The sequence below is a fragment of the Thamnophis elegans genome, chromosome 7 (genome assembly GCF_009769535.1).
Source record: "Thamnophis elegans isolate rThaEle1 chromosome 7, rThaEle1.pri, whole genome shotgun sequence".
Lineage (NCBI taxonomy): Eukaryota > Metazoa > Chordata > Lepidosauria > Squamata > Colubridae > Thamnophis > Thamnophis elegans.
The window spans coordinates 71558759-71586291 of NC_045547.1; the positions used below are offsets into that span (position 1 = coordinate 71558759).

Here is a 27533-nt window from a genome sequence, read left to right on the forward strand (position 1 = left end):
TGCCGTTTGCCTCAATTAGCTATCACAGTCCTTGGGCTCGCACAAAAAGCTTCATGTTTTTTTGCTATACAAAATGCATGTATTTCCACAATAGTTTAAGAATTATTATTACTGTGTGGTCTCAGGAAACGAGAAATAAAAAGAGTATTTCTTATCAGACCAACCAGAGTTGGCAAAAGCATTCTCTTTGGAACTTTTGCAAATACTTGGACTGTTTCTTGGAACAGTTTTTGTGCAGTATGTGTGAAATCGATCCCAAAATTAAATTAAAAGGTAATTTCTAGATATTTCCTAGATATTTAATTTGTGGCAGGGCCTTACACTTGAGCACCATAAAAGTGAGATTTGCTGAAATTGTGCAGATACTATGTCTGTAGGACAAAGGTTATAAATAGTATCTAATCTATTAGTGAAGTGTTTTTAAATTATGTATTGTTATGTATCGTTTTTATTTTTTATTTTTTGTCTGTACCCCCCCTTTCCCTGATTTGATTTGTTAGCCGCCCTGAGTCCCCTTCGGGGGAAAAGGGTGGCATATAAATATAATAAATGAAATGAAATGAATAAATGAAATAATATATTCCAGTTGTTCTTATGAAATATCAATAAACTGGTAGATTAATAATTGAGTTCCAGGGCAAACAAACAGATGACTGATGGTCTAATTCTCTAAGCCAGGATTTCTCAACCCCGGCAATTTGAAGATGTGTGGATTTTAACTCCCGGAAAAGAGAATTCCGGGAGTTGAAGTTCATACATCTTCAAGTTAGCAAGGTAAAGAAACACTGCTCTATGCAGTGAAACACAGATATCACGAGTGTAGCCTGGACCAAGTTCTTAAGTCTGCTGATTGTATAGACATTCTGTTGTTTTCTAAATAAGTCTAATTCCATTAAAGCTGTGTCAAATATAACAACCTGTACAGGAGTTCACTGTACTGTTCATAGCCAAGGCTACATTGAAAGTCTTCCAGTATCTTACGTAGGCTATCCACCGAAATGCAGCCTTCTTTGTGTTTATCCTGTTGCAAGAAGGCCCTGTGGAAGTCTTGGGAGAACTCATGATACTTCTCTCTGAAAGCAAGGCAAGTTTCAGTTACTACTTTCTCATTAAAAACAATCTCTATTTCCTCAGCTATAAAGTTTAGATGCAATACAGCCAGGGCATTCCTTGTGAATTGGGAAGCCTGGTTGAGCTTGTATGAATGGGACATGGTCGGCCATCAGCAGTCGTGGGTTCCGGATCCCGTTGCAACTGGTATGCTGCAACTGGGCCGGGCGTCCACCACGTACAGGCGCGCATGTGTATCCACCACCCACGACACTCCAGCTGCTCGGCGGAGCATTGCACAGGCACCATACGCTCTGTGTGCATGTGCAAATGGCCTGGTTGGGTCAAATACAGGTAAGGAGAGCGGGCAGGGGGGTGGGCCCTCTGGAGCATCATACCATACCGGTACCTGATGCTCCCAGCAGCACTGGTATGCCCATACCAGGGTGTACTGGTCATAAACCACCACTGGTCATCAGGAAACTAAGCTTGCTTCTGGTGGTGGTTCCCCAAATGCTTATCAAAACATTACCCATTTGTGGTTTTGTGTCAGTCTGCAAGCCTCTCTTAGAATCTTCCAGAGCTGAAGGAGATTTTTGGCAGAAAGCATACTCTACCAGCATATCTACTCCAGAGTTTGTCTCCTGATCTTCCCCTCAATTTCCCAGAACCTCATGGGGAAAAAACAAACCGTATTGGCACAAACAGGCATTTAGAAGGAGGAAGCTGGGTAGGTTTGTTATGTGAATGCAGAGAAGACTTATTCAAAGCGCCAGAGGTGCAGAAAAACAGCTTTTCTTTCTTACAATCTATGTGCATCGCACAAAAGGATCGTTAGAAAGCTTGCCAACCAGAAGACTGGGGCATCTAATGGAAATAGGTGCGTATAAGCCTTAGCTTTCACAGCTCTCACATGGGCATCAACAGGGGTGGACTGGTTCGTCCAGGTTCGGGAGAACCCATAGCTAATAGCCTGTTCAGAGAACCTCCAAATCCCACCCCTGGCTGGCCACTCCCATCCTGCCCCGCCCATCCCAGGATTCTCCATGTAGTCTGTTTTGGATGCGAGCTAAGTGCAGGGCCTGCATGGAAGCTCAGGGAGTGCGGAAATGGGTCTCCCAGAAGTTCCAGAATGCCGGAAATATGCCCGTGATAAATACATAAATGAATTACTGTATTTTTCAGAGTATAAGATGCACCGGAGTATAAGACGCACCAAGGTTTTGAAGAGGCAATTTTTTTTAAAAAAGTTTTTGCATTCTGCAAACCTCCTAAAAAAGGCATGTTTTTTGCGAAAATGGGCTCATTCCCCCCCCCCACAAAAAAGGCATGAATAGCCTTTAGGGAGCTTGCAGAGTGGTCCTGGGGGTGCCCCCTCAAAAAATGAGCAAACAAATTACCCTTTTTCATGAAAATGGGCCCGTTTTTGTCAAAACAACTGCTTGCATAGCCTTTAGGAGGCTTATAGAGTACTCCTGGGGGCTGGGGGGGCGCAAAATTGAGCAAAAAACGGCCCATTTTTCACTCATTTCTGCCTTCCCCAGCCCCCTGGAGCTCTCTGAAAGCCTCCTACAGGCTCTGCATGGCCATTTTTGCAAAAGGGGCGGGGTTTCAGGAGGCAAAAAATGCTGTATTCAGTGTTTAAACACACCCAAATTTTCAGTCCCTTTTTTGAGGGAAAAAGGTGTGTCTTATACTCCGTAAAAGACGGTATATATAATTTTATAAATTATAAAATACCATATAAATCTGCAATATGACATCAGCAGCAAAACTCCTGTATCCTTTTGAATGCCTGAGACGTGCCTAAGTAGTTAAAATGCTGGCTTCATTGCCTGAAAACTAGCTTCTAGTACATGCTAACAATGAAAAAAAGATAATCACAATCTACTTTCTCTCTTTATTTTTAGAAAATCAAGAGTTAGCCATTTCTTGGACCGAGTAAATGGTTGCCAAGCAGTAATTATTCCAATGATGGCAAAAAATTAAAATCCCAAGTACCAAGTATATGTTGAAAACTATGGATTTAGCAAAGTTGCCAAAACAAAACATTTTAAAAAAAATATCACTTCACTTGCCAATGTTTTGGATTTCTCTTGAAATACAGGACAATCCCTTTTTAAACATTTCTAATTTGGGATATTTGTTCCTTTTAAGCTAAAACAAAAGAAAAATATATACATCCAGATTGCCTCTTCCTTGAATTCAAAGTTTCTCAGAAGCCTTTGTCAACTGAATTCTGGGCAAACTATAAGCTAAGAAACATATTTTATAAAACATTTGGGCAGAATGGAAAGAACAACAATTTACAGGTTTCTCTGTATTATAGAGGCTGAAGGAAGGAAGATCCATTGTATTGCAGACATCAAAGACTATTAAAATGGTTTAAGGAGTCTCCTCTTTGTTTTTTTTATCTTTAAGTATAAGGTAACCAAATTTTGGTTTTGTAGTTATATGTGAAACAGAAGACACAATGATATAATATAATAATAGAATAGAACAGAACAGAATAGAATTCTTTATTGGTCAAGTGTGTGATTGGACTCACAAGGAATTTGTCTTTGGTGCATATGCTTTCAGTGTATATAAAGAAGAAACAATGATATAATAGAATAGAATAGAATAGAATAGAATAAAATAGAATAGAAAAGAATAGAAAAGAATAGAATAGAATTCTATATTGGCCAAGTGTGATTGGACACATAAGGAATTTGTCTTTGGTGCATATGCTTTCAGTGTATATAAAGAAGAAACAATGATAGAATAGAATAGAATAGAATAGAATTCTATATTGGCCAAGTGTGATTGGACACATAAGGAATTTGTCTGGTGCATATGCTCTCAGTGTATATAAAGAAAAATAAAATAAAATACATTCATCAAGAATCATAAGATACAACATTTAGTGATAGTCAAGGTTACTAATAAGCAATCAAATTATATTAGGAAACAAATAAAACAATTGGAAAGAGATAGGTACTAGGAAGGAAGAGAAGAATAATAGTAATACAGAATAGAAGAATAATAGTAATACAGTCTTAATAGATAATTTGACAGTGTTGTGGGGATTAGTTGTTTAGCAGAGTGATGGCATTCAGAGAAAAACTGTCCTTGTGTCTAGTTATTCTGGTGTGCAATGCTCTACAGCGTCGTTTTGAGGGTAGAAGTTGAAACAATTTATGTCCAGGATGTGAGGGGTCTGTAGGTATTTTCACGAGCATTAAAAGGTAGCCACCAATCATACCAATTGCTTTGGATTGTTTTAGCGCCAAACTCATTGTGAGGGTGGAGAAAAATTCACCCCAATAGAAAAAAAAAAATAACAACTTTGCCCAAGTTGGTGTCATTTTTCCCCAAGTTGGTGCCAGCCATGTTTCCAGAAAATTCTTAGAGAAACAAATGAAAGCTCTTGGGTCAGAGAAGGATCGTGGAGAATGGAGACGTCCCATTAATTCTGAAGAAATCTCTATCTTTTGCCTTCTTTTAGTCCAGTGTTTCTCAACCTCAACAACTTTAAGAGGTATATGGACTCAGCTGGCATGCCGACTGGGGTATTCTGGGAGTTGAAGTGCATCCACATTGTTGCTGACGTTGAAAAATACATCTTTAGATTGACAGAAACAAGCATACTTGCAATAATGTTTCTAGGAATGGGGAAATCTAAAACCTTTCCTTCTATGAGAATGGCCACCAGACAGGGATGAAATTCAGCAGGTTCTGAAAGGTTCTGGAGAACCGGTAGTGGAAATTTTGAGTAGTTTGGAGAACCAACAAATACTACCTCTGGATGGCCCCAGAGTGGGATGGGAATGGGGATTTTGCTGTATCCTTCCCCTGGAGTGGGATGCGAATGGATATTTTGCAATATCCTTCCCCCAGGGATTGGGAAGGGAATGGGGATTTTACAGTATCCTTCCCCTGGGGAGGTAATAGGGATTTTTCAGTATCCTTCACCACTGCCACTAGAGGAATGATTAATGGATAGAGTAGATAAATAGAAATACAGAGAGTAAAGATATAGACAAATAAAAGAATTATAGAGATAGACAACAGTGAAAGAGTTGGACAGGCACTGCAAAGAGACAAATAATTTAAGGCAAAAGATATTCAGAAATGAGGGACTGAGCGAACTTAAGCAGGGTTCAGTGTACATATATTTATGGAGATTCGTTTTATTCTTTAAGAAACAATAGACAATTCCCTTGGGTCATTGTTTCATAAATATTGCTTTACCAGATTCCGCAATGCCTTCAACAATGGAAGAACTTCTAATGTACTTCTTTCACTGCAAAAGTTGGGATACATTCAGAAATGTATCTGCTTTGAAAATGGTTGACACTGAACTGTATAGCATAATCAAACATTAGCACAGGACAGTGACGTGCGGTGAAGGATACCGTTGGTGAGGCAAGAGCGGTGAGTCCCTCCCCAGCCAGCCAGCCAGCCACCCCCACCCGACCTGCTCCCTGCCTGGCCGGCCAGCCGGCACAAAGACAAACCGCTCTTCTCCTCAATGTCAGCGGGGATGGAGGAGGCGGGGGGCGAGGCGGCAGAGCGTGGCAGCGGCGAGAAGCAACGTCCTCGCCACTGCCACGCTCTGCCGCCTCGCCCCCCGCCTCCTCCGTCCCCACTGACATTCTTGGGAGCAGGTCGGGTGGCTGGCTGGCTGGGAGGAGAAGAGCGGTGAGTCTTTGTGCCAACCAGCCGGCCGGCCAAGCAGGGAGCAGGTCGGGTGGGGGTGAGTGCTGGCTGGCTGGGGAGGGACTCACCACTCTTCTCCCAGCCAGCCAGCCACCTACCCCCACCCGACAAGGGCTCACCGCTCTTCTCCTCCTCCTCTTCGTCGTCCTCCCCGCTCGGTGCTGGGCTGGCTGCTGAAGAAATGGCGGCTAGTGGTCAAAGAAAAACCTCTCCAGAATCACCCTTGCACTTGCGCAGTCACTCAAGTGCAAGACATGATTCGCTGCTCCCAGATCAGGAGGCGGGAGAATCAGTGCCTCTTTTGCATATTAAATCTTTTGCTTTTTAACTCCGCCTTAACTTTTAAAAGGCGAAAAATTCCTTAAGCAAAAGAGGCTCCGAATTCTCTCGCCTCCTCCTAGTTAACACTGAGAGCAGACACCAAGCCACTGTGACTTGAAATCTGGTAGCAACTATCCTGGCTTTAATTCATTAAAAAAAAATTTTTAAACTCTTTCCTTTCTCTCAGGAGACTAAGGAGGCTCCGCCTCCCTTGCCTCTAGTGACTGCACGTCCCTGGCACAGGAAATGTTTTATGGCACATTGTTATTATATCAAAAACTGGTTTATGCCTTAAAATGCAAATTTCATTTCCATGGGAGTCATGGCTCCTGGATTTTGAAGGCATTCTGTAAGTTATCTCATTTGAGGTAGTTTGGTTCAAAACGTTTTGCTATATGATGCATGGTTTCTCCAAGCTGAAGATTTTGGAAATCAGAACTTTAATAGTATATACGTAGGCAGACTTTAATCTCTTTTCAAGCAAAACAAGGCTTATACCCAAGGAAATGTGTCTGCATCGGGGCTACAGAAACAAACTTATTTTTTTATTATATGCAGAGGTGGTATTCAGCCAGTTCTGACAGGTTCTGGAGACCCGGCAGAAATTTTGAGTAGTTTGGAGAACCAGCAAATACCACCTCTGGCTGGCCTCGCCCCCATCTATTGGCTGTCTCCCAAGTCCCAGCTGATTGGCTGGGTCTTCTTTTGTTGCCTTGCACAGGAGAACAGAACTGGAAAGCATGTTAGTGGGATGGGGAGGGAATGGAGATTTTACAGTATCCTTCCCCCAGGAGTGGGGAGGGATGAGGATTTTACAGTATCCTTCCCCTGTCATGCCCGCCAAGCCATGCCCACCAAGCCATGCCAGAGAACCGGTAGTGACAATTTTTGAATTCCAGCACTGATTATATGTATGATATATTGATTTCTGTCAACTGAAAATACAAACCTGTGTTTTGTAGTACAAAACATCTGGACTGGCAAACTGGGCTTTATTTTTTATTCTAATGTAACCATGAAATGAGAGTCAGTGTAGTATAGTAGTTAAAGCACAAATCCAGTTGGATCATCTTGGGCCAGTCACTCTTTCTCAGTCCTGGGAACTAGGCAATGGCAAAGCACTTCTGAAAAACTTGTCAAGAAAACTGCAGGGACTAATCCAAGCAGTCACCAGGAGTGGAAAATTGACTTGAAGGCACCCAAAAAATATGAAATACTATCATGACGCTGACTGCAGTAACAACAAAATATTAATTACTCGATTCACCATTAAAGTAACATTCAAGGCCATCTAAAGGGGCTTCCAGAAAAATTAATAAAATGACCTAATTGTTCCATTGGTGGTGACACATTCCTCTTCAACTCAAATATATAAGAATGGTGATCAAGAAAAGTTACCTGATTGTTATTTATGAAAAGTTACCTGATCTTATTTATGATTTCATTGATGTCAATGTGCTTCTTTTCATCTCTTTTGTAATGATCCAAAAAGTGTCGGTAGTCATCAGCTGAAAACTGCTTATTGAGACCACTGTCAGAAGGTACATTCTCCACACCCATTTTTTGCAGGAAATCTTGATGAGTAAGGTAGCCTTTTGCATTCAGATCATACCTTTTAAAAGTTCAGAGAAGACAAAGTAGTTTTGCTTATTCATTGCTTTATGGGCCCTGCATATGACAGAATCTTGAATTGTCTATGCTCGGTTTAGGAGCAAGTGTTACACAGCTATATGAAAAATGTGGAAGATATATCAGAAAAAGAAATAAGTGTTTCACTAAGGTACTATGCTGTATGTAATAGCCATAGGAACAATTTCTAGGAAAGATAATCTAGTTTGATTTTCTTCTTATGAATACTTACTGCAAATACTTAGGAATACTTATTTGCCATAAGAAATGGATCATGGTCCATTTGTTAAGTGCGTACTTTGCATAATGGCTATTTATCTCTGGAATATGACAAAGCATGGAGATGATATCCATGGGGGACAGTTTTGTCTTGCTGTTCACTGTTAAACTAATGACCACACTGATCTGCATTCTAGTCATATATATTTTATATTTTATTTTTCCTTGTTTCTTTCCTTGTTCTATTGTTTTACTCTTACTTTGCTTAAATTTCCTTTTTGTTTCTTAATTTTTTATTGTTCTGACCTACCTAGAGTAGCCCCATGGTGAGACAAGCAGCAAATACCAATGCCTACAACGTCCTCAACTTTGTCCCTATTTTTAGAGTTTTATACGTCAGCTATGAAAAGCCAACCCTACTTTTTTAGGGGGTTTGAAACATGCTCTTTCTAATGAGAATGATTTAACAGAGTTTCCAAAAGGTCTTTTTTTGTAAAAGCGGGCTCAAAATACGCTATTTTTGGCAGTTTTAAAAAAAAACCATCAACTTTACACTCAATTTGGGAACTATTGGAAAGCAGGAGAATGAAATTTGTATTTCAAAACCTTGTGTTGCTAAGTTATTATGGACAAAGTTTCACATATCTTCCCATCCAGAGATATAAAAAGCCGAACTTTAACCTTTTTTGTGAGCCACAATATTTTCACACAAAATTTTATTGAAATCCATGGTGGTCGAGCAGGGATTCCCCCAAACCAGTGGTGGGTTACCGCCAGTACACCCCGGTAACTGGCTTACCGGTGACTGCTGGGAGCACCAAGTACCGTTCCGGTACGGTGCTTCAGAGGGTCTACCCACCACCCACCCACCCTACCTGTATTTGACCCAACCGGGCCATTTGTACATGCGCACGCAGTGTACAGAGCCTGTGCGATGCCCGGCCCGTCACAGCGTACCAGTTGCAACGGGATCCGAAACCCACCACTACCCCAGACCACTTGACATGGACAGACACAATAGCTATAACTTTTGCCTTGTAAACAGAAGGTTCCTGAGTCAAACCCTGGTAAAAATGGGCCTTTTACAAAAATTTCCATTGTTCTTTCCCTAAGTGCCCTATTGTTGTTTGCACTTTTTAAAAAAGAAGTCCAGTGTTGCATTTTGAAATGGTGCATCTAAAAACAAAACAATAAAAGAAAAAAAGAGTAGGCTCATCAGGGAAAGTGCAATAGCATTTTTTTTTTAAAAAAAATCAATTTTTGCTGGGTTTTGAATCCAGAAAGCTATGAAAGGTATTACCGACTGTAGCAAATAATGACTCAATGGAAGGGACATTGTTGCTGTGCGATGCAGGCAGTGGTGGGCTGCTGGGGCTTCACAGGGGTTCAGGAGAACCTAAGATTCTGTGTAGCTCAGAAAACCCCCAAATCCCACTCCTGGCTGGCCCCACCCATCCAGCCTTTCCCAGAGTCCCCATGTGGCCCGTTTTGGATGCAGGTAAGTGCAGGGCTGGCGTGGAGGCTCAGGGAGGGCAAAAAATGGGCCTATCAGAAGTTCAGTAAGGCCAGAACCGGCCAGTTTCCAGCCTCCACAGGGCCTCCAGGGCCTTGGTAGGTTGTTTTCGCCCTCCCAGAGACTCGAGGAAGGCCTCTGGAGCCCAGAGAGGGCAAAAATGCACACCCACCCACTGTGGTGCAGGAGGCCAACTAGACCAGACCCACCATGGCCACACCCACCCAGCAACTGGGCAGAGAACCCCTTGCTAACATTTTTGAAGCCCACCCCTGGATGCAGGCAGTGAGATTCTGGGGTTGGCATACCAGAAACTGGAGACAACTATCCCAAATGGGCAAATGCATCGTAACAAAGAAAAGTGTTCTTCAAAATCAGAGCAGAAAAACATAAACTGAAGTCACATTGATGGAGAATGGGGGATTGACACAGATGATAACATCAACAGCCATCAAACCTGGCTGTTCCGATAGGCCTGGGGCTAAAGAGCTGTTGCCCCCCGTCTCGAATGGTATGACTGCTGTGTGTTTTTAAATTATGTATTGTTATGTTCCACCTTTTTTTAATTTCTTGTCTGTACCCCCCTCCCCTGATTTGAATTGTGAGCCGCCCTGAGTCCCCTTGGGGAAAAGGGCGGCATATAAATGTAATCAAATCAAATCAAATCAATCAAATCAATTGTTTCTAACTTTCAAATATAATGCCATGGGCAAATCAATCGGACAAGTACAGATAAAACCATAGACAACACAGAGAGTGGTATACCATATTTTTCGGTCTATAAGACGCACTTCCCACCCCACAAAAAAGAGGGTGAAAATCTGGGTGCATCTTATACATTAAATACAGCATTTTTGGCCTTCTGAAACTGGAGAGGGCAAAATTGAATGAAAAATGGACCTTTTTTTGCTCATTTTTGCCCCCAGGAGCACACTGGAAGCCTCCTAAAGGCTATGCATGCCCCCCCCTTTTTTTTTTTACAAAAAACGGCCCTGTTTTTACGAAAAAATGGGCTGTTTTTGGGAAGTGTGCAGAGTGCAAAAACTTTTTTTTTAATTTGCCTCTTCAAAATCTTGGTGCATCTTATACTCCGAAAAATACAGTAATTTTAAAAAAAAGTAGAAATTTATTTATCCTGATGTATATTAAAATCTACAAGTAATGAGGGAAGGATATTATTAATAAAGCCTTACCTTGCCCAAAGTTTTTCAAATTCTTTGGGGTTTACTGGGATACCACATCTAAAGAGAACGTCCTTCAAATCTTTTTTGGTAACTATGGCATTTCCATCGGCATCATATTCATGGAAGTGCTAAAACATAAAATATATTTAATAACAGAGACAAATGTTTGAAAGCATAAAAAGGCAGCTTTTATCTTCTATTCATAAACAATCATAAAAAAGAAAAGTCCTGTACGATCTCAAGGAATTAAAAGGGCCCAGAATCAGAAGTGGAGGATACAATATAGCAATAGCAGTTAGACTTATATAGCGCTTCATAGGGCTTTCAGCCCTCTCTAAGCGGTTTACAGAGTCAGCATATTGTCCCCACAGTCTGGGTCCTCATTTCACCCACCTTGGAAGGATGGCAGGCTAAGTCAACCTTGAGCCGGTGAGATTAGAACCGCTGAACTGCAGATAACAGTCAGCTGAAGTGGCCTGCAGTACTGCACTCTAACCACTGCGCCACCTCGGTATAATTGAGGAAGAGAAGCAGGGGTGGGTTCCAGCCGCCATTACTACTGGTTCGGTAGTAAAAATGCTTTGCTTTCTCTGCTTTTCAGTCCTGCTGCTATTGTTACTTACCTTGGGCCTATCACGGTATAACTTAAAGCCTACAAATTCTCTGCAAGATCCAATATGGATAATTCTTACTTAATAGAATGTTTGCAGTGGAAGGGATTAATGGAATACACACTCTGGATCAGAATGGGACAAATCGCCACAGCCAACTTGCCCCCGTCAACTTGCCATGGCCTATTTGCCACAGCCAACTCGCCGCGGGACAACTCACCGTGGCCAACTCATTGCAATTGTTGAACTCAATTCAACAATTCAATTTAATTACTTAGAATAATTAAAAATTATATTTTAATTTTTGTCATTAACATATCCTTTTGTCCTTCCTTTAGCATTCTTTTCTTAACGATTCTTTCTCACCATTTCCTCGATATTAGTGTAACTCTTGTCCCACGGCGAGTCGTGTTGTGGTGAGTTGGCCATGGTGAGTTGGTTGTGGCGGGGGCTTATTTCAACTATCAAGTTTGAAACTCCTATGCATTTTAGACTCATTACCACCAACCATGGACTTGCATAAATATAATAGATATACCCATATTTTTGGAGTATAAGACGCACCGGAGTATAAGATGCACCAAGGTTTTGAACAGGCAAATTAAAAAAAGAAAAGTTTTTGCACTCTGCAAACCTCCCAAAAAGAGCCTGTTTTTTGCGAAAAGGACATGCATAGCCTTTAGGAGGCTTATAGAGTGCTCCTGGGGGCGGGGAACCAAAAATGAGCAAAAAAACCAACCCGTTTTTCATCAAAAAAGGGGCATGGATAGCCTTTAGGAGGCTTATAGAGTGCTCCTGGGGGATGTGGGGGCAAAATTGAGCAAAAACCGGCCCGTTTTTTGCTCATTTCTGCTTTCCCCAGGCCCCAGGAACTCTCTGAAAGCCTCCTACAGCTCTGGATGGCCATTTTTGTAAAAGGGGCGGGATTTCACAAAAAATACGATATATATAATTTTATAAATTATAAAATACCATATAAATCTGCAATCTGACAACATCAGCAAAGCTATTCATGGCCATTTCGGTGAAGGGGGTTTCAGGAGGCAAAAAATGCTGTATTCCGTGTATAAGATGCACCCAGATTTTCAGCCTTTTTTTTTTTTAGGGAAAAAGGTGCGTCTTATACTCCGAAAAATACGGTATATTTTGCTGCATTCTCTCTTTTAAAGAATCTGAAATGCTCAGCAGCTTAAACTCAGATTGTGAAATACATTATTTTCAAGCCTACTACTCATTTTGATCGCTAATGAGCTATTTGTTTATGTTTGTTAAGGGTTTGCTTTTAGAAGGTTGTTTAGCAACAATAAAAAAAAAATCCCACATCCCATCAAAAGCTAAGCATTGTCTGAAGCTCTAAAAGCATTTTAGGCACATGTATGTTTCAAAGCTACTCAGGTCTTACCATAGCCAAGTCACCCCATCTGTTCTGTGCTTTGATACTAAGATAGTTGTGAGCTTGTTCGCAAGCAAGATTTGCATCTGCTACAATCCGCCTAGGTCTTAGAAAACAAAAATTATCATAGTTATTTTTTTTTCTAAAAGGGTTCATTAACATCTTACAAGTTTTGTTTGTTTGTTTTCTTCTTATGTCTCGTACAGAGAGTTTTTAAGACTTACCTCAGAGATCTGCATACAAATGAGTTCCTTAAAATTACTCCCCACCCCCCTTCCAGCTGCAAATTAAAAATCTCTTTAAAACTTCCCTTCATTCTTGTCAACATATGCAAATACGGATTGGTCAAATGTCTGAACTGCAGCTGAGATTTAAAGGGAAAATATATAGCAATATAAAATATATGTAAATCCAAAGCAAGCTCTATAAATGTCTAAAGCAGTGTTTCTCAACCTTAGCGACTTGAAGTCCTATGGACTTCAACTCCCAGAATTCCCCAGCCAGCTGTGCTGGCTGGGGGATTCTGGGAGTTGAAGTCCACAGGACTTAAAGTCACCAAGGTTGAGAAACACTGGTCTAAAGGATCCAGTGCAACTTCAGCATACAGCGGTCTGAAGATCACTAGAAAATTGTTGTGCCCGTTTGACTATAAAATTCAGCTAAAGCCACTGATAAGCGGCAACATCTCTTTTATTTGTGCTGTGCAGGTTGTATGCTTTGCTCTTTCAGAAGTTATGCTGAACCCATATCAGAAGAGTAGCCAGTTCTGACCTAGGCTTCCTCAGCAGCACGAAGCCGAGTCCTCGTCCCGATAAACCGCTTTTATTTAATTTACAGTGAATTCCACTTCAACAAAGTCTTTCCTCTCCCACAGTCTTTCAAGATAGTTCATAATTACTGATCTTTATCAGGCTTGGAGAGTGGCCAGGCCGATATCTTTCAGACGCCGCAATATAATGAACTAATTCTCTCCTGCAAACTCCACTCCCCTTTTGCTCCTCTTTTATTCTCTATTGGGGGGGGCATTCACCATTCACCTGTGGCCTTACTCCCAAGTCGATCCTTGTTTATTAATTGTTCCCTTCGTTCAGGGGTGGGTTTCTCGCCTCGTTCCAACCGGTTCGGTTGGAACGGGGCCGGCGGCGTCCTCGTGCACGTGCGCAGTGCACGCATGCGTACTAGCGTCTGTGCGTCGCTCCAGCTGCTCCTGGACGATCGCGCAGGCGCTGTATGCGTCCTGCACATGCGTGGAAGCGCAGAACTCGTCAAAACCGGGTAAGGACCGCGGGCGGGCGCAACCTTCGCCGTTCCCAGAAGTTACTTACTTCCGGGTTTGGCGACCAACCGGTTCGCAGGGACCGCCGCGAACCGGTTGAAACCCACCCCTGCCTTCATTTGGCAACTCTGTGCATGCACACACTGAGAACAGGCTCCAGCTGTTCGTCTGTCTCACTCATGTCTGACTCTGAAAGCAGCTGATAATTGTCAGACGGCCCTGGCCCCACCTCTGCCTCCAATGTAGAGCACTGGTCAGAGCCTTCCCCAGACTCCAGGACTGGCCCATGTTCCTCCCCAACCTCCTCACTGTCTGAATCTGCTGCCAGCTCTGCTGGTGGGCCATGACACAGCCCCTCATCTAAACCAGGGCTCCCCAGCCTATAGGCCGCAGCCCACTACCAGGTCATGGCCTAATCGCCACCGGGATGTGTGAATTGACATGCATGTGCATTCAACCCCACTTGCACAAGCCTCGTTGTGGGGGCTTGCGGGCCCACTTGCATGAACACTGCTGCGAAGATTGTGGATGCTGGCGTATACACATGTGCACATGCACAGGCCCCTCCCACAAAACCATCCCCTTCCCCTCAGGCAGACATGAAATCCTCTTATTTTCACTACCGGTTCGGTAGCCGAGCACGCATGCATGCGCGGAAGGTCACTGATGATGTATCGGTGGGTGAACAGAGCTGGGTGCCCCGTCGCCACTACCGGTTCGCCCGGTGCAAACTGGCAGAACACAACCTCTGCCCCCCAGGCCAGGCTGCCAACCCAGAAAGGTTGGGGAACTCTGGTCTAAACCAATAAGCAGGCATTTGTCTACCCATATGGCCCGCATAGGAAGGAGCAGCCAAACTCTCTCAAGGCTTTATTAACTTATATGCAGATTCCTGGCTTCTTGTTCCCTTAGGAAACCCGGAAAAAAATTACTGACTGATCATTCTAGCTTGCCAGGTTCTTTTTTTGGCACATAGTATTAAATAGCCAGCGATGAAGCTCCCCTCCTGAGTTTTTGTTCTGGCTTTCTTTCAACCATGCAACATCATCCTTTCTGGCTGTGGATACATTTTTAAAAAATAAAGAATTGCACTTAATATTGACTTAGGTGAGTTCAAGCTATGTGTGAAGTGAGAGAGGCTAATTTGAAGGATTATACCTGGAAGTTTGATGGGATGAATGTGGAACTAGAGAGAAGAAAAAGAACAGAATTCAAGATTGGATTTTTGAGTAGAGAGACAGAGTAGGAAGCATTAAGCCATTCTTATCAGAGGTGGGTTCCTACCAGTTTGGACCGGTTTGGCCAAACCGGTAGTGGTTTGGCGGCCTCGGTCGCTGGAACCGGCAGCGACCCAGGCCTGCCACGCCCCTGAACTGGTTCTCATATGGCAGCGGCATCTTGATTTTTGGTTCTGCACATGCACGGAACAATTTTCACTGCACATTATTTTTCTTTTTTAACTTTTTGCGCATGCACAGATCTATTTTTGTGCAAATGCGCACAAAATGCAACTGGTGCATGTGTGAGTGAAGCGAGCGTGCGCACACAAAAAATTTTGCACCAGTAATGCCGGCAGCAACCCTCCCCCTTCAATTCCTGGATATCTGCGGGACCGCCTCCTGCCACATACCTCCCAACGACCCATAAGATCTCACAGTCTGGGCCTCCTCCGGATACCGTTGCCGGTTGGCAACTACTCAGGGGAGGTCTTTCTCTGTAGCCATCCCGTCCCTGTGGAATAATCTACCCGCAGAGATCCGAGGTGGCACAGTGGTTAAATGCAGCACTGCAGGCTATTTCAGCTGACTGCAGTTCTGCAGTTCGGCTGTTCAAATCTCACTGGCTCAGGGTTGACTCAGCCTTCCATCCTTCCGAGGTGGGTAAAATGAGGACCCGGATTGTTGTTGAGGGCAATATGCTGACTCTGTAAACCACTTAGAGAGGGCTGAAAGCCCTATGAAGCGGTATATAAGTCTAACTGCTATTGCTATTCGGACCCTTCCCACTCTCTTGGCCTTCCGCAAAGCCACTAAAACCTGGCTGTTCCAGCAGGCCTGGGGCTGTTGACCCCAGAATACGGTCCAGCCCCATTCTGAATGGAGTGCATGATGTGTTGTATTTTAAATCTATCTTTCTTCCCTGTATCTTACTTTTTTTTATTATTTCTGTACTGTAAGCCGCCCGGAGTCCTACGGGATTGGGCGGCATATAAATGTTATTAAACTTACAAACTTACTTACTTCCTATTCATCCCCATTCCACAAACAAAATGCCTACAGTTATGTCTCACACTTAATATAATAGAAGACTACACTGAAACCAAACAAAGATCTCATAAAGTTGACTAGAAGACTCCCACTGATTCCAATTAGGCCAACAGCCAAATACGCTGTACATATTTTGCAGAATGAAATAGAACCTGATGACAGAAAACTGTCTCTCCAGGCAATGTCGCTATGTTTGGAGGTGTGCATCTTCTTACCAGCAATCTAAAACATCAAGAAAAACTCTGCTCTTCATGTTTTGGACCACTCAACTGGTTTTTATGGACACTTACTTTTAAATCTTACGGTTGAGATTGTAGCATCAATTTATTTTATATATTTCCTGGGTTTCTATGCTAGTCTACGGGGATCCTGAGCAGTTTACGGTTCTCTCATTAAGTAACAAGATGAAAATGGTTCTGTTCTTTTGTGACATTGTTTTACTCTCAACGAAAAAGAAAATTACAAAGAACATGATTGCCACTGAAGACCAATCAAGCTGCAAACACAACCTAGTGGGAGCTTCGTTCCTTGTGGTAGAGGAATAAAAAGGAAAGTTCTTCCCACTTGCAGCTCTATCAAATTTGGATTTTATTCGTTTCTTTAATTTTCGCTATATTGCGCAGCACTGTTTATTCCTGGTTTACATCCTATTCCCCCCCTATGTCTTACAGAAATTTAAAATAAATTACTTAGTAAACCAGCATCTCTCTCCGCAGCTCTGGCAGACTAAATATAATGTGAAATTTAATAATGGAGAAAACCTAGGAGAGAAAAAAGCCGAAGGAACAAATACAGATTAGGCGAAAGCTGGCTCAAAAACAGTAAGTGTGAGAGGGACCTTGGAGTCCTAGCAGACAATCACTCAAACATGAACCAGTAGTGTGTGAAAGCAGTAAAAAAAAAGCCAACACAATCCTTGGTTGTATAAAAAGAAGCATAGAGTCAAAATAATGTGAAGTATTAGTACTGCTTTATAAATCCTTAGTAAGGCCACACCTGGAATGCTGCATCCAGTTTTGGTCACCACGTTACTAAAAAGACGTTGAGACTTTGGGAAAAGTGCAAAGATGAACCACTAAGATCCTGGAGCCAAAAACACAAGAAAAACAGTTGCAGGATTTGGATTCGGTTAGTCTAGACCAATGGTAGTCAACCTGGTCCCTACCGCCCACTAGTGGGCATTCCAGCTTTCATGGTGGGCGGTAGGGGTTTTGTCCGATACTGAAGCACTTTCCTTTTTTTAAATTTAATTGCCTTTTTTAAAAAAATTCATAGCATTATTTAAAAACATTTTCATTAGGTTTTCATAAAAGCACCATTATTGTGGAACCGGTGGGCGGTTAGAAAATTTTACTACTAACAGAGATACAAAAGTGGGCGGTAGGTATAAAAAGGTTGACTACCCCTGGTCTAGACTCTAGAGAAAAGGAGGATCAGGTGTAACATCCTAGCAATATTCCAGTGTCTGAGGGACTGCCACAGAGGTGGGTTCCTACCAGTTCGCACCTATTCGGTAGAATCGGTTTGTCAAATCTACTGAACCGGTTAGAAGAGGTTCCACCAGTGGACCTGGAAAGCAGGCCACACCTACAGAAGAGGTCCCAAAAAAATTTGAAACCCACCACTGCCCCCCCACACACAGACTGACATAGAGAGAGAGAGAAAGAGAAAGAAATGAAGAAATAAAGAAAAAAGAAAAAAGAAAGATAAGAGTGAGAGAGAGATGAAAAAAAGAAAAAAGGAACAGAGAGACAAAAGGAAGGAAAGAGAGAGAGAGAGAGAGAAAGAAAGAAAGAAAGAAAGAAAGAAAGAAAGAAAGAAAGAAAACACATGGCCAACAAGCCATTCCCACAAAGGAGGCCACACCCACAGAGTAGGTTCCAAAAAATTTTGAAACCCACCACTGGACTGCCACAAAGAAGAGCGGGGCAAATTATTTTTCAAAGCACCAGAAGGCAAGACAAGAAACAAAGGAGGGAAACTAATCAAAGAGAGAAGCAACTTGGAATTAAGGGGAAACTTCCTAAAAGTGAGGACAATTAACCAGTGGAACAGAAGTTGCCTTCAGAAGTTGTTGGTGCTTCATCAGTGGAGGTTTTTAAGAAGAGACTGGACAAAAACCTGTCTGAAATGGTATAGGGCAGGCGTCCTCAAACGTTTTAAACAGGGGGCCAATTCACGGTCCCTCAGATTGTTGGGGGGGGTGGACTGGGAGGGTGGGCGTAGCTACGTAGTCATGTGACTGGGTGGGCATGGCCAATGTAACAGTCCATTGAACAATGAACATAAATTAAACTTTAATTTGGTTTGCTCCTGGGGGTGTTTTATTTGCTTTTGTTTTTACTAGATCGTTTTTTTCCCCCCAGTTGTTTAGGAGTCTAGTGGTCCTCTTCAGGAAACTCAGTTTTGCAGCAATTCTTCTCAGCCCAAAGGAGCTTGAGAAATCTCTCTCTCCTCCTCTCTCTTTTTTTCTCTCTCTCCCTCTCTCTCCTTCTCTCTCTTTCCTTCTCTCTCTCCCTCTCTCTCTCCCTCTCTTTATTTCTTTCCCTCTGTCTCTCTTTCTCCTTCTCTCTCTCTCCCCCTCTGTGTCTCTCTTTCTCTTTCTATCTGTTTCCCTCTCTCTCTCCTTCTCTCTCTCTCTCTCTATCTACCTTCTGAGCAGAGGTTGGTTCCTACCAGTTCGCACCTATTCGGTAGAACTGGTTCGTCAAATCTACTGAACCACTTAGAAGAGGTTCCATCAGTGGACCCAGAAAGCAGGCCACACCTACAGAAGAGGTTCCAAATTTTTTTGAAACCCACCACTGCTTCTGAGGCAGGGGAAATGAAAAAGGGGCGTTTTGCCCATTTTTTTGGCCTCCTGGGGCGTCTGTGCGTCGCGTTTTTCATATCCCCCCCACCTCTACAAGCATTTTGCAGGCCAAAATTGTTGGCCTTACATTTCAGTTCCAGCCTGCGGGACTCTCAAAGGTAAGTCTTGCAGTCAGCCGAAGGGTGGGCAGGGAGATGTGGGCAGGGCAACCTCGTGGTCCTGCATGGGCCGGATTAATGGCTTTGATGGGCCTCATGAAGCCCATGGGCCATAATTTAAGGATAATTTAAGCTTGAGCAGTGGGTTGGACTAGAAGACCGCCAAGGTCCCTTCAAGCTCTATTCTGATTGACCAAAGTCAGGGTTTTAATACCTTGCAAATAGGATCAAGGGCTAATCTAGCAATTCCAAGTTGAATTCCACTTGATGCTGAAATCTAACTGCACTTTTATTGATCCCAAAAATCATTAAAGCTAAATAAGTCAAACTGATTTTATCTAAGCAATCTCTCACTAGCTACAGAGCTATACAAATTTAGCCTATTTCAATATGTGTGATTAAGTCATCACTGTATTATAAACACTGACAATATTAAATAATAATATGCATTAGAATGTTTGTGTGTGTTCATATTTATATTCAAATTTATAAGCTGCTTAGTAGTGAGGAAAGTTCATAAAATACACTGTAGTCTCAAACCGGTGCACTGAAAGCAGCATATCAAGGAATAATACAGTAAACCGAAAACATGAATTGCCTGGAACTGCAATCTCTCTGTATTTCAAGCCAGCCATCGTGAATAACCTAACTCTTGAATATCAAGAGGGACAAAGCAGAGCAATCTAAGAGAAAGACAAAATGGTATGGGAACCTACATAAATGGACAGTGTTCCCCCTCCCCATAATATTACTCTGTTAAACAACTAATTCCCACAATGCTATCTTATGCCCTGGGATGTCAAACCACCTAATAGAGTCGTATTACTATTACTATTATCCTTCTCATCTTTCTTATTACTTATTTCCTTAGCTTCTTTTGACTATAACTTTTTTGTTTGTATCTCAAGATTTATGTTGACTGCTTTTATTAGTACCATGATTTATGTTGATTGACTATTTAATATCCTATGACCAACGCTCAGTGTATCTTATGATTTATGATGATAGTATTTTATGATTATCATGATTTATCACTTGTTGCTTGTATGGATGCTAAGAGCTTATGCACCAGAGACAAATTCCTTGTTTGTCCAATCACCCTTGGCCAATAAAGAATTCTCTTCTCTTCTCTTCTCTTATTCTATTCTATTCCATTCCATTCCTAGTCTTAACCAAAAACCAAGAAAGGCCAAAAGTAATCTATAGGTGTTAATAGTTGAGAACCATCCATTTGAATGGATAACTTTGTACTATCTAAGGAAGTATTAAGTAATAACCTATTTATATTTTCTTCTTGAGAATCTGTTTTGAAACAAGATCAAGAAGTTGGCTTAATTGTCAATGAACTTCCAAAGGAAGTCATGAGTTCCAGTGCAAATTGCTTCTCTTTCTCCAGAGCAGTAGTGGTCTAAGCATGGTCTTTTTCATCCAACAGAATGGATGAAGAATAGTCCTCTGGGATTATACATAAAGGGTATTAATTACAATAATTATCACTATTAAAAAACTAAATAAAATATATACAGCTAAATGTTAATTAATATGGGGAAAATGTTATGATATATGATATAACTAAATATTATGGATGTTCAGCTAAAATAGGATATGAGGATTTGATGTTAATAGAGGATTTTACAAACAAGTAAATGAAATGTCAGCATGTGTTATGGATTAATTCTTTGGCATAGTTAAGGATGAAGGATGTTTAAATAAATATAGTTAACTAAAAGTGGAGGTATAATGATGTTAATATGGTAAACATTTGAGTTAAGATATTTGAATTAATATGAGTTAATGGAAGAGATGCACCAAAGCATGTTGTAACCAGTTGATATACTTTTTCTTTTTTATAATAGATACCTGTGTTCTTTTTTTCCCTTTTTTTTTTGTTTTTTCTTTCCTGCCTTGTCTTTTGTTCTTTTTGTCTTTTTTTGTTTTATTTTTGCTTTTTTTTTTTTTTTTTGCTTTTTCTTTTTGCTTTTTTCTTTTTCCCCACTGGTGTGGGCATGTATTGTTCAAGATTATTACTTTTATTAATAGTTTTAAATAATAATTACAGTCAAATGAAAATGGATATATGACGATGGTGATAGGTATGAATATCTGAGTTAAAATGCTCGAGTTAATATGAGATATGTTTGTTGACTGTGGAGGAGATGTACCAAAGTTTATTTGTGATTGACTGATACATTTTCTATAGATGTAAAGAAAGATGTTGTACTTGTTTCAAATTAAAACTAAAAAACTTTCTAATTAAAAAAAAAAAAGAATAGTCCTCTGGCCAAGAAAGCAAAAATGTTGTCGCGGTATCGCAGAATTGCAGAATTGGGAAGGATCATGTGGATCATCAAGATCATCCTTTGCAATGGGCAGGAAAACTAATTAACCCAAGTAGGAGAAGTGGTTGTCAGGCTTCTTCTTAAAATCTTGAGAGATGAAGAACCTATAACTTTTGTAAGCTGATTACTCCATTCTTGCATAATTTTTACTGAAGTTCATCCTTGTATTTAAAGGATATTTGAGTAACTGCACCAAGTTTCTATGCCAATGAACAAATAGTTCCTGCTCATCTTATGGCACCCTTATATGAACTTGAGCTCAGTCATAATCTGTTCTGACCTAGGCTTCCCCAAAAAGCACGAAGCAGATTCCTGGTCCTGGCAAAACTCTTTTTATTAAACAAATTCGAGTTCCTCTCATTCACATTCAGCAAGGCCTGGGAAACAGTCTTTCAAAGCAATATTTATGACTACAGACCTTATCTATCTTGGAAAGCTGCCATGTAAATATTTTTCCAAATGAGGTGCTGTGCAAGGAAAGACTGGGCACAGAGTCTCTGAGATTCACGGACAGGTCTTCACACTCCTGAAATGAAGCTAACAACCGAACGAATGAATTGTTTCCTGCAAAAGCCCACTCCCCTTTCACTCCTCTTTTATTTCCTATAGGAGGACCTATAGGAGCCTTCCACCTGTGACTTTACTCCCAAGTCTATCCTGATTTCTGGGTTGTTCTTTTCTTCTGGCAGCTCTGCGCATGCGCACACTGGGAACAGGCTCCAGCTGTTCCTCTGCCTCACTGCTATCTAGCTCCATAGATTACTGCCAGACGGCCTTGGCCCCATTCTGCCTCTGACATAGAACCCTCGTCTGAGCCTTCCCCAGCCTCCAGGACTGGCCCATGTTCCTCCCCAACCTCCTCACTGTCTGACTCTGCTGTCAGCTCCACTGGCCGCTGGCGGGCCATAACATCATCTTTCCCTTCCAAATTCTTTTCCTCAGGCTGACTTGGAAAAAGTGCAAAGAAGCGCAACTAAGATGACTAAAGGCCTGGAGACTAAAACATATGAAGAACGGTTGAAGGATTTGGGTTTGGATAATCTAGAGAAATTAAGGTCTGGGGGACATGATAGCAGTAGTCCATATTAGAAGCTGCCACAAAGAAGAGGGGGGGTCAAATTATTTTCCCAAAGCTCCAGAGGACAGGACAAGAAACGATGGATTGAAACTAATCATGGAGAAGAACCTGGAATTGAAGAGAAACTTCCTAACAGTGAGGACAATCAACCCATGGAACAGCTCGCCTTCATCACTGGAGGTTTTAAAGAAGAGACTGGACAGTCACTTGTCTGAAATGATATAGGATCTTCTGCTTGAGTTGGACTAGAAGACCTCCAAAGTCCCTTACATCTCTATTCTGATTTGATTTGACTATCACAAATTATTTTAGTCTGGGCTCATAGAGATCACCTTTGTCACCTTCTCTGCTTTCCTGTTCTAACCTTTCTGGAAAAGTAATGTCTAGAATTGTACTCAGAACTCCAAGTACGGTCTCATTGCAACTGGATGAGTTCAAGAAAATCAATCCAAAATCATGGATGTGGATGCAAGGTATAGCAAGTTCTCCATGTAGATTTTAGCCCTTCAATTCCTAGAGGTGGTAAGGTTGAAGGGATGCAACAGAAGGAGCATGGCCAACAGGCACTTTTATGCTCCCCTTCCATGAAACTGGAAAGCAATGAATTTTTTTTTAAAAAAAACAAAAACCCTGTTGTGGTTTTCCAGATTTCTCATAAATTTTCCAATACTGTGGATCTGTGATGAGGACGCTTTTAAAAGCTTCTTAAATGGTTGCCTAGGTTACCTTACAGCTGAGTTACAGGATGTTGAAAATCAAGTGCTTATACTTCACTTTGCATACAGAATGTATAATAGAATATTTATTTATATCTCACTTCCCTGAAAAACAAAGTTGCTTTCAGAAATAACAGTGCAATTGAAAGCAATATAATTAAATTCCAATAGGAACCTTAAACACTAATTTTAAAAAAAACACCAGCCAAAGATCTTACAAGCTGCAGATTGTAGAACATAAAGTAGGAATTTTGGGTGAAAATTACAGTAGACTCCTAAAAGCAAAAAGATGTATCCAAGCTTTCTTACTGTTTTTCTGTGGATTCTTCCACTGAAATGGGGGCTGCCAATCACATTTCAATTCATTTTGGTACAATGGAACCAAATCTTCTGAATGAACAAACTTTACTGAGTTATAGTAGAAAGAAAGATGATCTTGACAGATCGATCAGATCCATTATTACAAGGAGAAAGTGTTTCTTAAATCCCAAACAAATATGCATATACTCAGGCAGAGGACTCCCTAATTCTTTTGGGCCTAAGAAGGGGAAGACCCAGCACAATCAGAGTTGGAAGATTTTGTTGTTATATAGCTACTCAATAAAAGTAGCCCTAACCTTCCTGTTGAATTTATTCCTAGTCTACTTGGTAGAGCTGACAATTACTTTTAAAAATTCTGTATGTAAGATTTGAAAAAGATAATTATGAAAATGCTTGATTTTTTTAAAAACATTAATAAGTATTTAAAAAGCAAAAATACATTCACTCATTTGTCATTATTCATAATTCATATATTCATTAATACACTGTCTAATATGCTTAAATTCCTACCAAAAAAGAACAAAATGATGTTCTGATGCTTTCTTGAAATATTTTGCATCCTAAATTACTTTACACCATAGAATCCCACATAACATTTCTGGCATCCAATATTAATTTGCTTCAGATTAATATAATGAATTGAACTGAACTGAATTGCATTGAATACTTTATTTGCCCAAATGTGATTAGATGCACAAGAAATTTGTCTGTGGTACAGAAGCACGCGGCGCAGAGGTGGGTTCCTACCAGTTCGCACCTATTCGGTAGAACCGATTCGTCAAATCTACCGAACCGGTTAGAAGAGGTTCCACCAGTGGACCCGGAAAGCAGGACACACTTACAGAAGAGGTTCCAAAAATTTTTGAAACCACCACTGGTCCTTGGATATGATTATTCTACACTATCATGCTCATATTTATAAAACTCAGTGCCTCTGTGAAAGGGAAGGATGACTACTGCGTTTGTGGTGCAATCAGAACATTGCGTGTGTTGAAATTGTTTCAACGCAAACCAAAGATGCCTTTTAAAAAACAAGTTTACATCATATTCTTATGCATGCCAGTGCTGTGTGTGAGGTCATTTAAGGTGGTTCTGACAAGTGTCGTCGGCATCTTCATATCCGGTCACATGGGTGGCAAACCACTCCCATCCGGTCACATGGGCAGCAAGCCACTCCCACAAAGGAGGCCACACCCACAGAGTAGGTTCGAACAATTTTTGAAACCCACCACTGACGTGGTGTATATGCAAAGCAACATCACCACCACCACTATCATCATCATCATCATCATCATCATCATCATATCTGCCTATATGCTCAGATGTTACCTTAACAGCTCTTAAGCCCTTGGTTAGGACTTGAACTGTTACGTTTTTACCAGTCCCGGACTGTGAATCCAATTAAAGATCAATCATAATAATAATAGCAATAAAAGGGGAGAAAAGAAGATAATAAGATAATAATACTATAGCCACACTATATGGGTTAGTAGACATAAGGCAACACTGAGAGAATTAGATGTTCAGCAGAGTGATGGCAGGAGGGAAAAATCTGTCCCTGTGTCTATTTTGGCATGCAATGCCCTATGGCGCCATCTTGAGGGAAGGAGTTGAAATAACTTGTGTCCAGGATGTGAGGGGTCTTCAGATATTTTCTTACGCTCCTTCTGACCTTAGGTATTTGATGGAAGGCAAGTAGGTTGCAGTCTTAATTATCCGTTGAACCCTGCAGCTATTTGTTTGGTTGCTCTACCAAACCAGACAGTTCTGGAAGTACACAATAACACTCTCAATAATTCCTCTGTAAAACTATATTAACAGCTCCTGGGGCAATCTGAACTTCCTGAATTCACACAGGAATAATATTCTTCGTTGTGCATTTTTAATTATGGTTTTAATGTTGAATGTCCATGTCAAGTTCAGGTATGTTATAGAACCCCAAAACGTGAAAGACTCTACTGCTGATACCATGCTGTCAAATATAGTAAGAGGTTATAAAATAGAAAGGCTCCTTCTAAAATTCACTTTCATCATTACAGTTTTAAGCATGTTCAGCTTCTGATTGTTACGATTGCACTAGGGAGCCAGTTATACAATAATAATACAATAGCAGAGTTGGAAGGGACCTTGGAGGTCTTCTAGTCCAACCCCCTGCCGAGGCAGAAAACCCTATAGCGTTTCAGACAGATGGCTATCCAACATCTTAAAGACTTGCAGTGTTGGGGCATTCACAACTTCTGGAAGCAACTTCTGTTCCTCTGGTTAATTGTTCTAACTGTCAGGAAATTTCTCCTCAGTTCTAAGTTGCTTCTCTCCTTGATTAGTTTCCACCCATTGCTTCTTGTTCTACCCTCAGGTGCCTTGGAGAATAGTTTGACTCCCTCTTCTTTGTGGCAACCCCTGAGATATTGGAACACTGCTATCATGTCTCCCCTAGTCCTTCTTTCTATTAAACTAGGTTTTGTTCAACCTTCCATCTATATGCAGACCAGAAGTGGTATTCAGCAGGTTCTGACCAGTTCTGGAGAGCCAGTAGCAGAAATTTTGAGTAGTTCGGAGAACCGGTAAATACCACCTCTGACTGGCCCCACTCTCATCTATTGTCTGCCTCCCGAGTCCCAGCTGATCGGGAGGGAATGGGGATTTTGCAGTAATCTTTCCCTGGAATGGGGAGGGAATGGAGATTTTACAGTATCCTTTCCCTGCCACACCCACCAAGCCATGCCCAACAAGCCACATCACGCCCACCAAGCCACACCCACAGAACTAGTAGTAAAATTTTTTGAATCCCACCACTGATGCAGACTCATCACCAACTCAAATGAAGCCAGTAACCATTGTATTGCCTGCAAGCATCAGAACAAATTAAATGATAATGTAAGTCGAAATAAACCAAATTTCTATTCTTCTTACTTGTAAGACGTGGTCAACCAAGGACGCATCTCTTTAGTTGTGTGAGTTTGGAACAACTGAAGGAATTCTGGATAATTCAGGGTGGAGGTTTCATTCATTCCCAACATACCAAGAAGACGCACGAATTCCTCATCTGTCATGCTGATCATTAAATTGTCCAGGAGGCGTCGGAAGTCAAGCATTGTGACCACACCATCACTGTTTTTATCTATTTTACGGAAGGCAATATATGCATCCTAGTAGGGAATATCCAAATGAGAATCAAAATTTGATCAACTTACCTTTTCCACTCAAAGAAACTATATTATACCATATACTGTACCATATACTATATTATACTATAACATTAACTCTTCAGCTAAGAGTATTTTTTTTAAATAATCATTTTGCTGGATTATTGATATAAATTCTAAATTTAAAACTATTTAGGAAACAAGTCACATGGGAAATCTGAATGTTCTCTTTTAAAGCCAGTTTGGACAACCATATAGAAGTTTTTAATAGTATATCCTGTTCTGATTTTTATTTTGTTTTATTTATTCTGATATAGGGACGCGGTGGCGCGGTGGCTCAGAGGCTAAGATGCTGAGCTTTTCGATCAAAAAGGTCAGCAGTTCGGCGGTTCGAATCCCTAGCGCCGCATAACGGAATACTCACTTATTCATTTATTTCATTAATTTTGTTATGGCCACTCACTTTAGTAGACTCTGGGGGGCTTATAGGAAAGTGGATTGTATATACCATTCTGATAAAGGTCCAGAGTCATTGCTGATATGGGTGGCTATATACATGTAGGAAATGATTAGGCTGAGCCTGAGGGAGGAGTCAAATGTGTCATCTGTCTCAAGTACCTTCATGCCCACAAGAAATCTAAGTCCAGCCCACCCTGAATTCCACCAACTCTGATCTACTGCCAATTTGCTTTGACTATTAGTAGTTCAGATTCTTGTAGAGAACATGAGCTTACAATAAACCTTTATATTCATTATAAACAGTCTGAACTTCCTGATTTTCCTGTCTTTGAAAATAATC

General features: G+C 41.2%; 1 protein-coding gene across 1 annotated transcript in view; it reads right to left on the reverse strand.

Annotated features, from left to right (window-relative positions):
* EFCAB6 (EF-hand calcium binding domain 6) overlaps positions 1–27533 on the reverse strand; it is a 144411-nt gene that overhangs the window by 40411 nt on the left and 76467 nt on the right. Inside the window, exons 18-22 of the mRNA XM_032222120.1 lie at positions 26502–26737; positions 12631–12727; positions 10627–10745; positions 7496–7684; positions 918–1073 (exon numbers count right to left, since the gene is read on the reverse strand). Of these exons, the coding sequence (XP_032078011.1) occupies positions 918–1073; positions 7496–7684; positions 10627–10745; positions 12631–12727; positions 26502–26737 (797 nt within the window). The remainder of the gene's footprint in view (positions 1–917; positions 1074–7495; positions 7685–10626; positions 10746–12630; positions 12728–26501; positions 26738–27533) is intronic.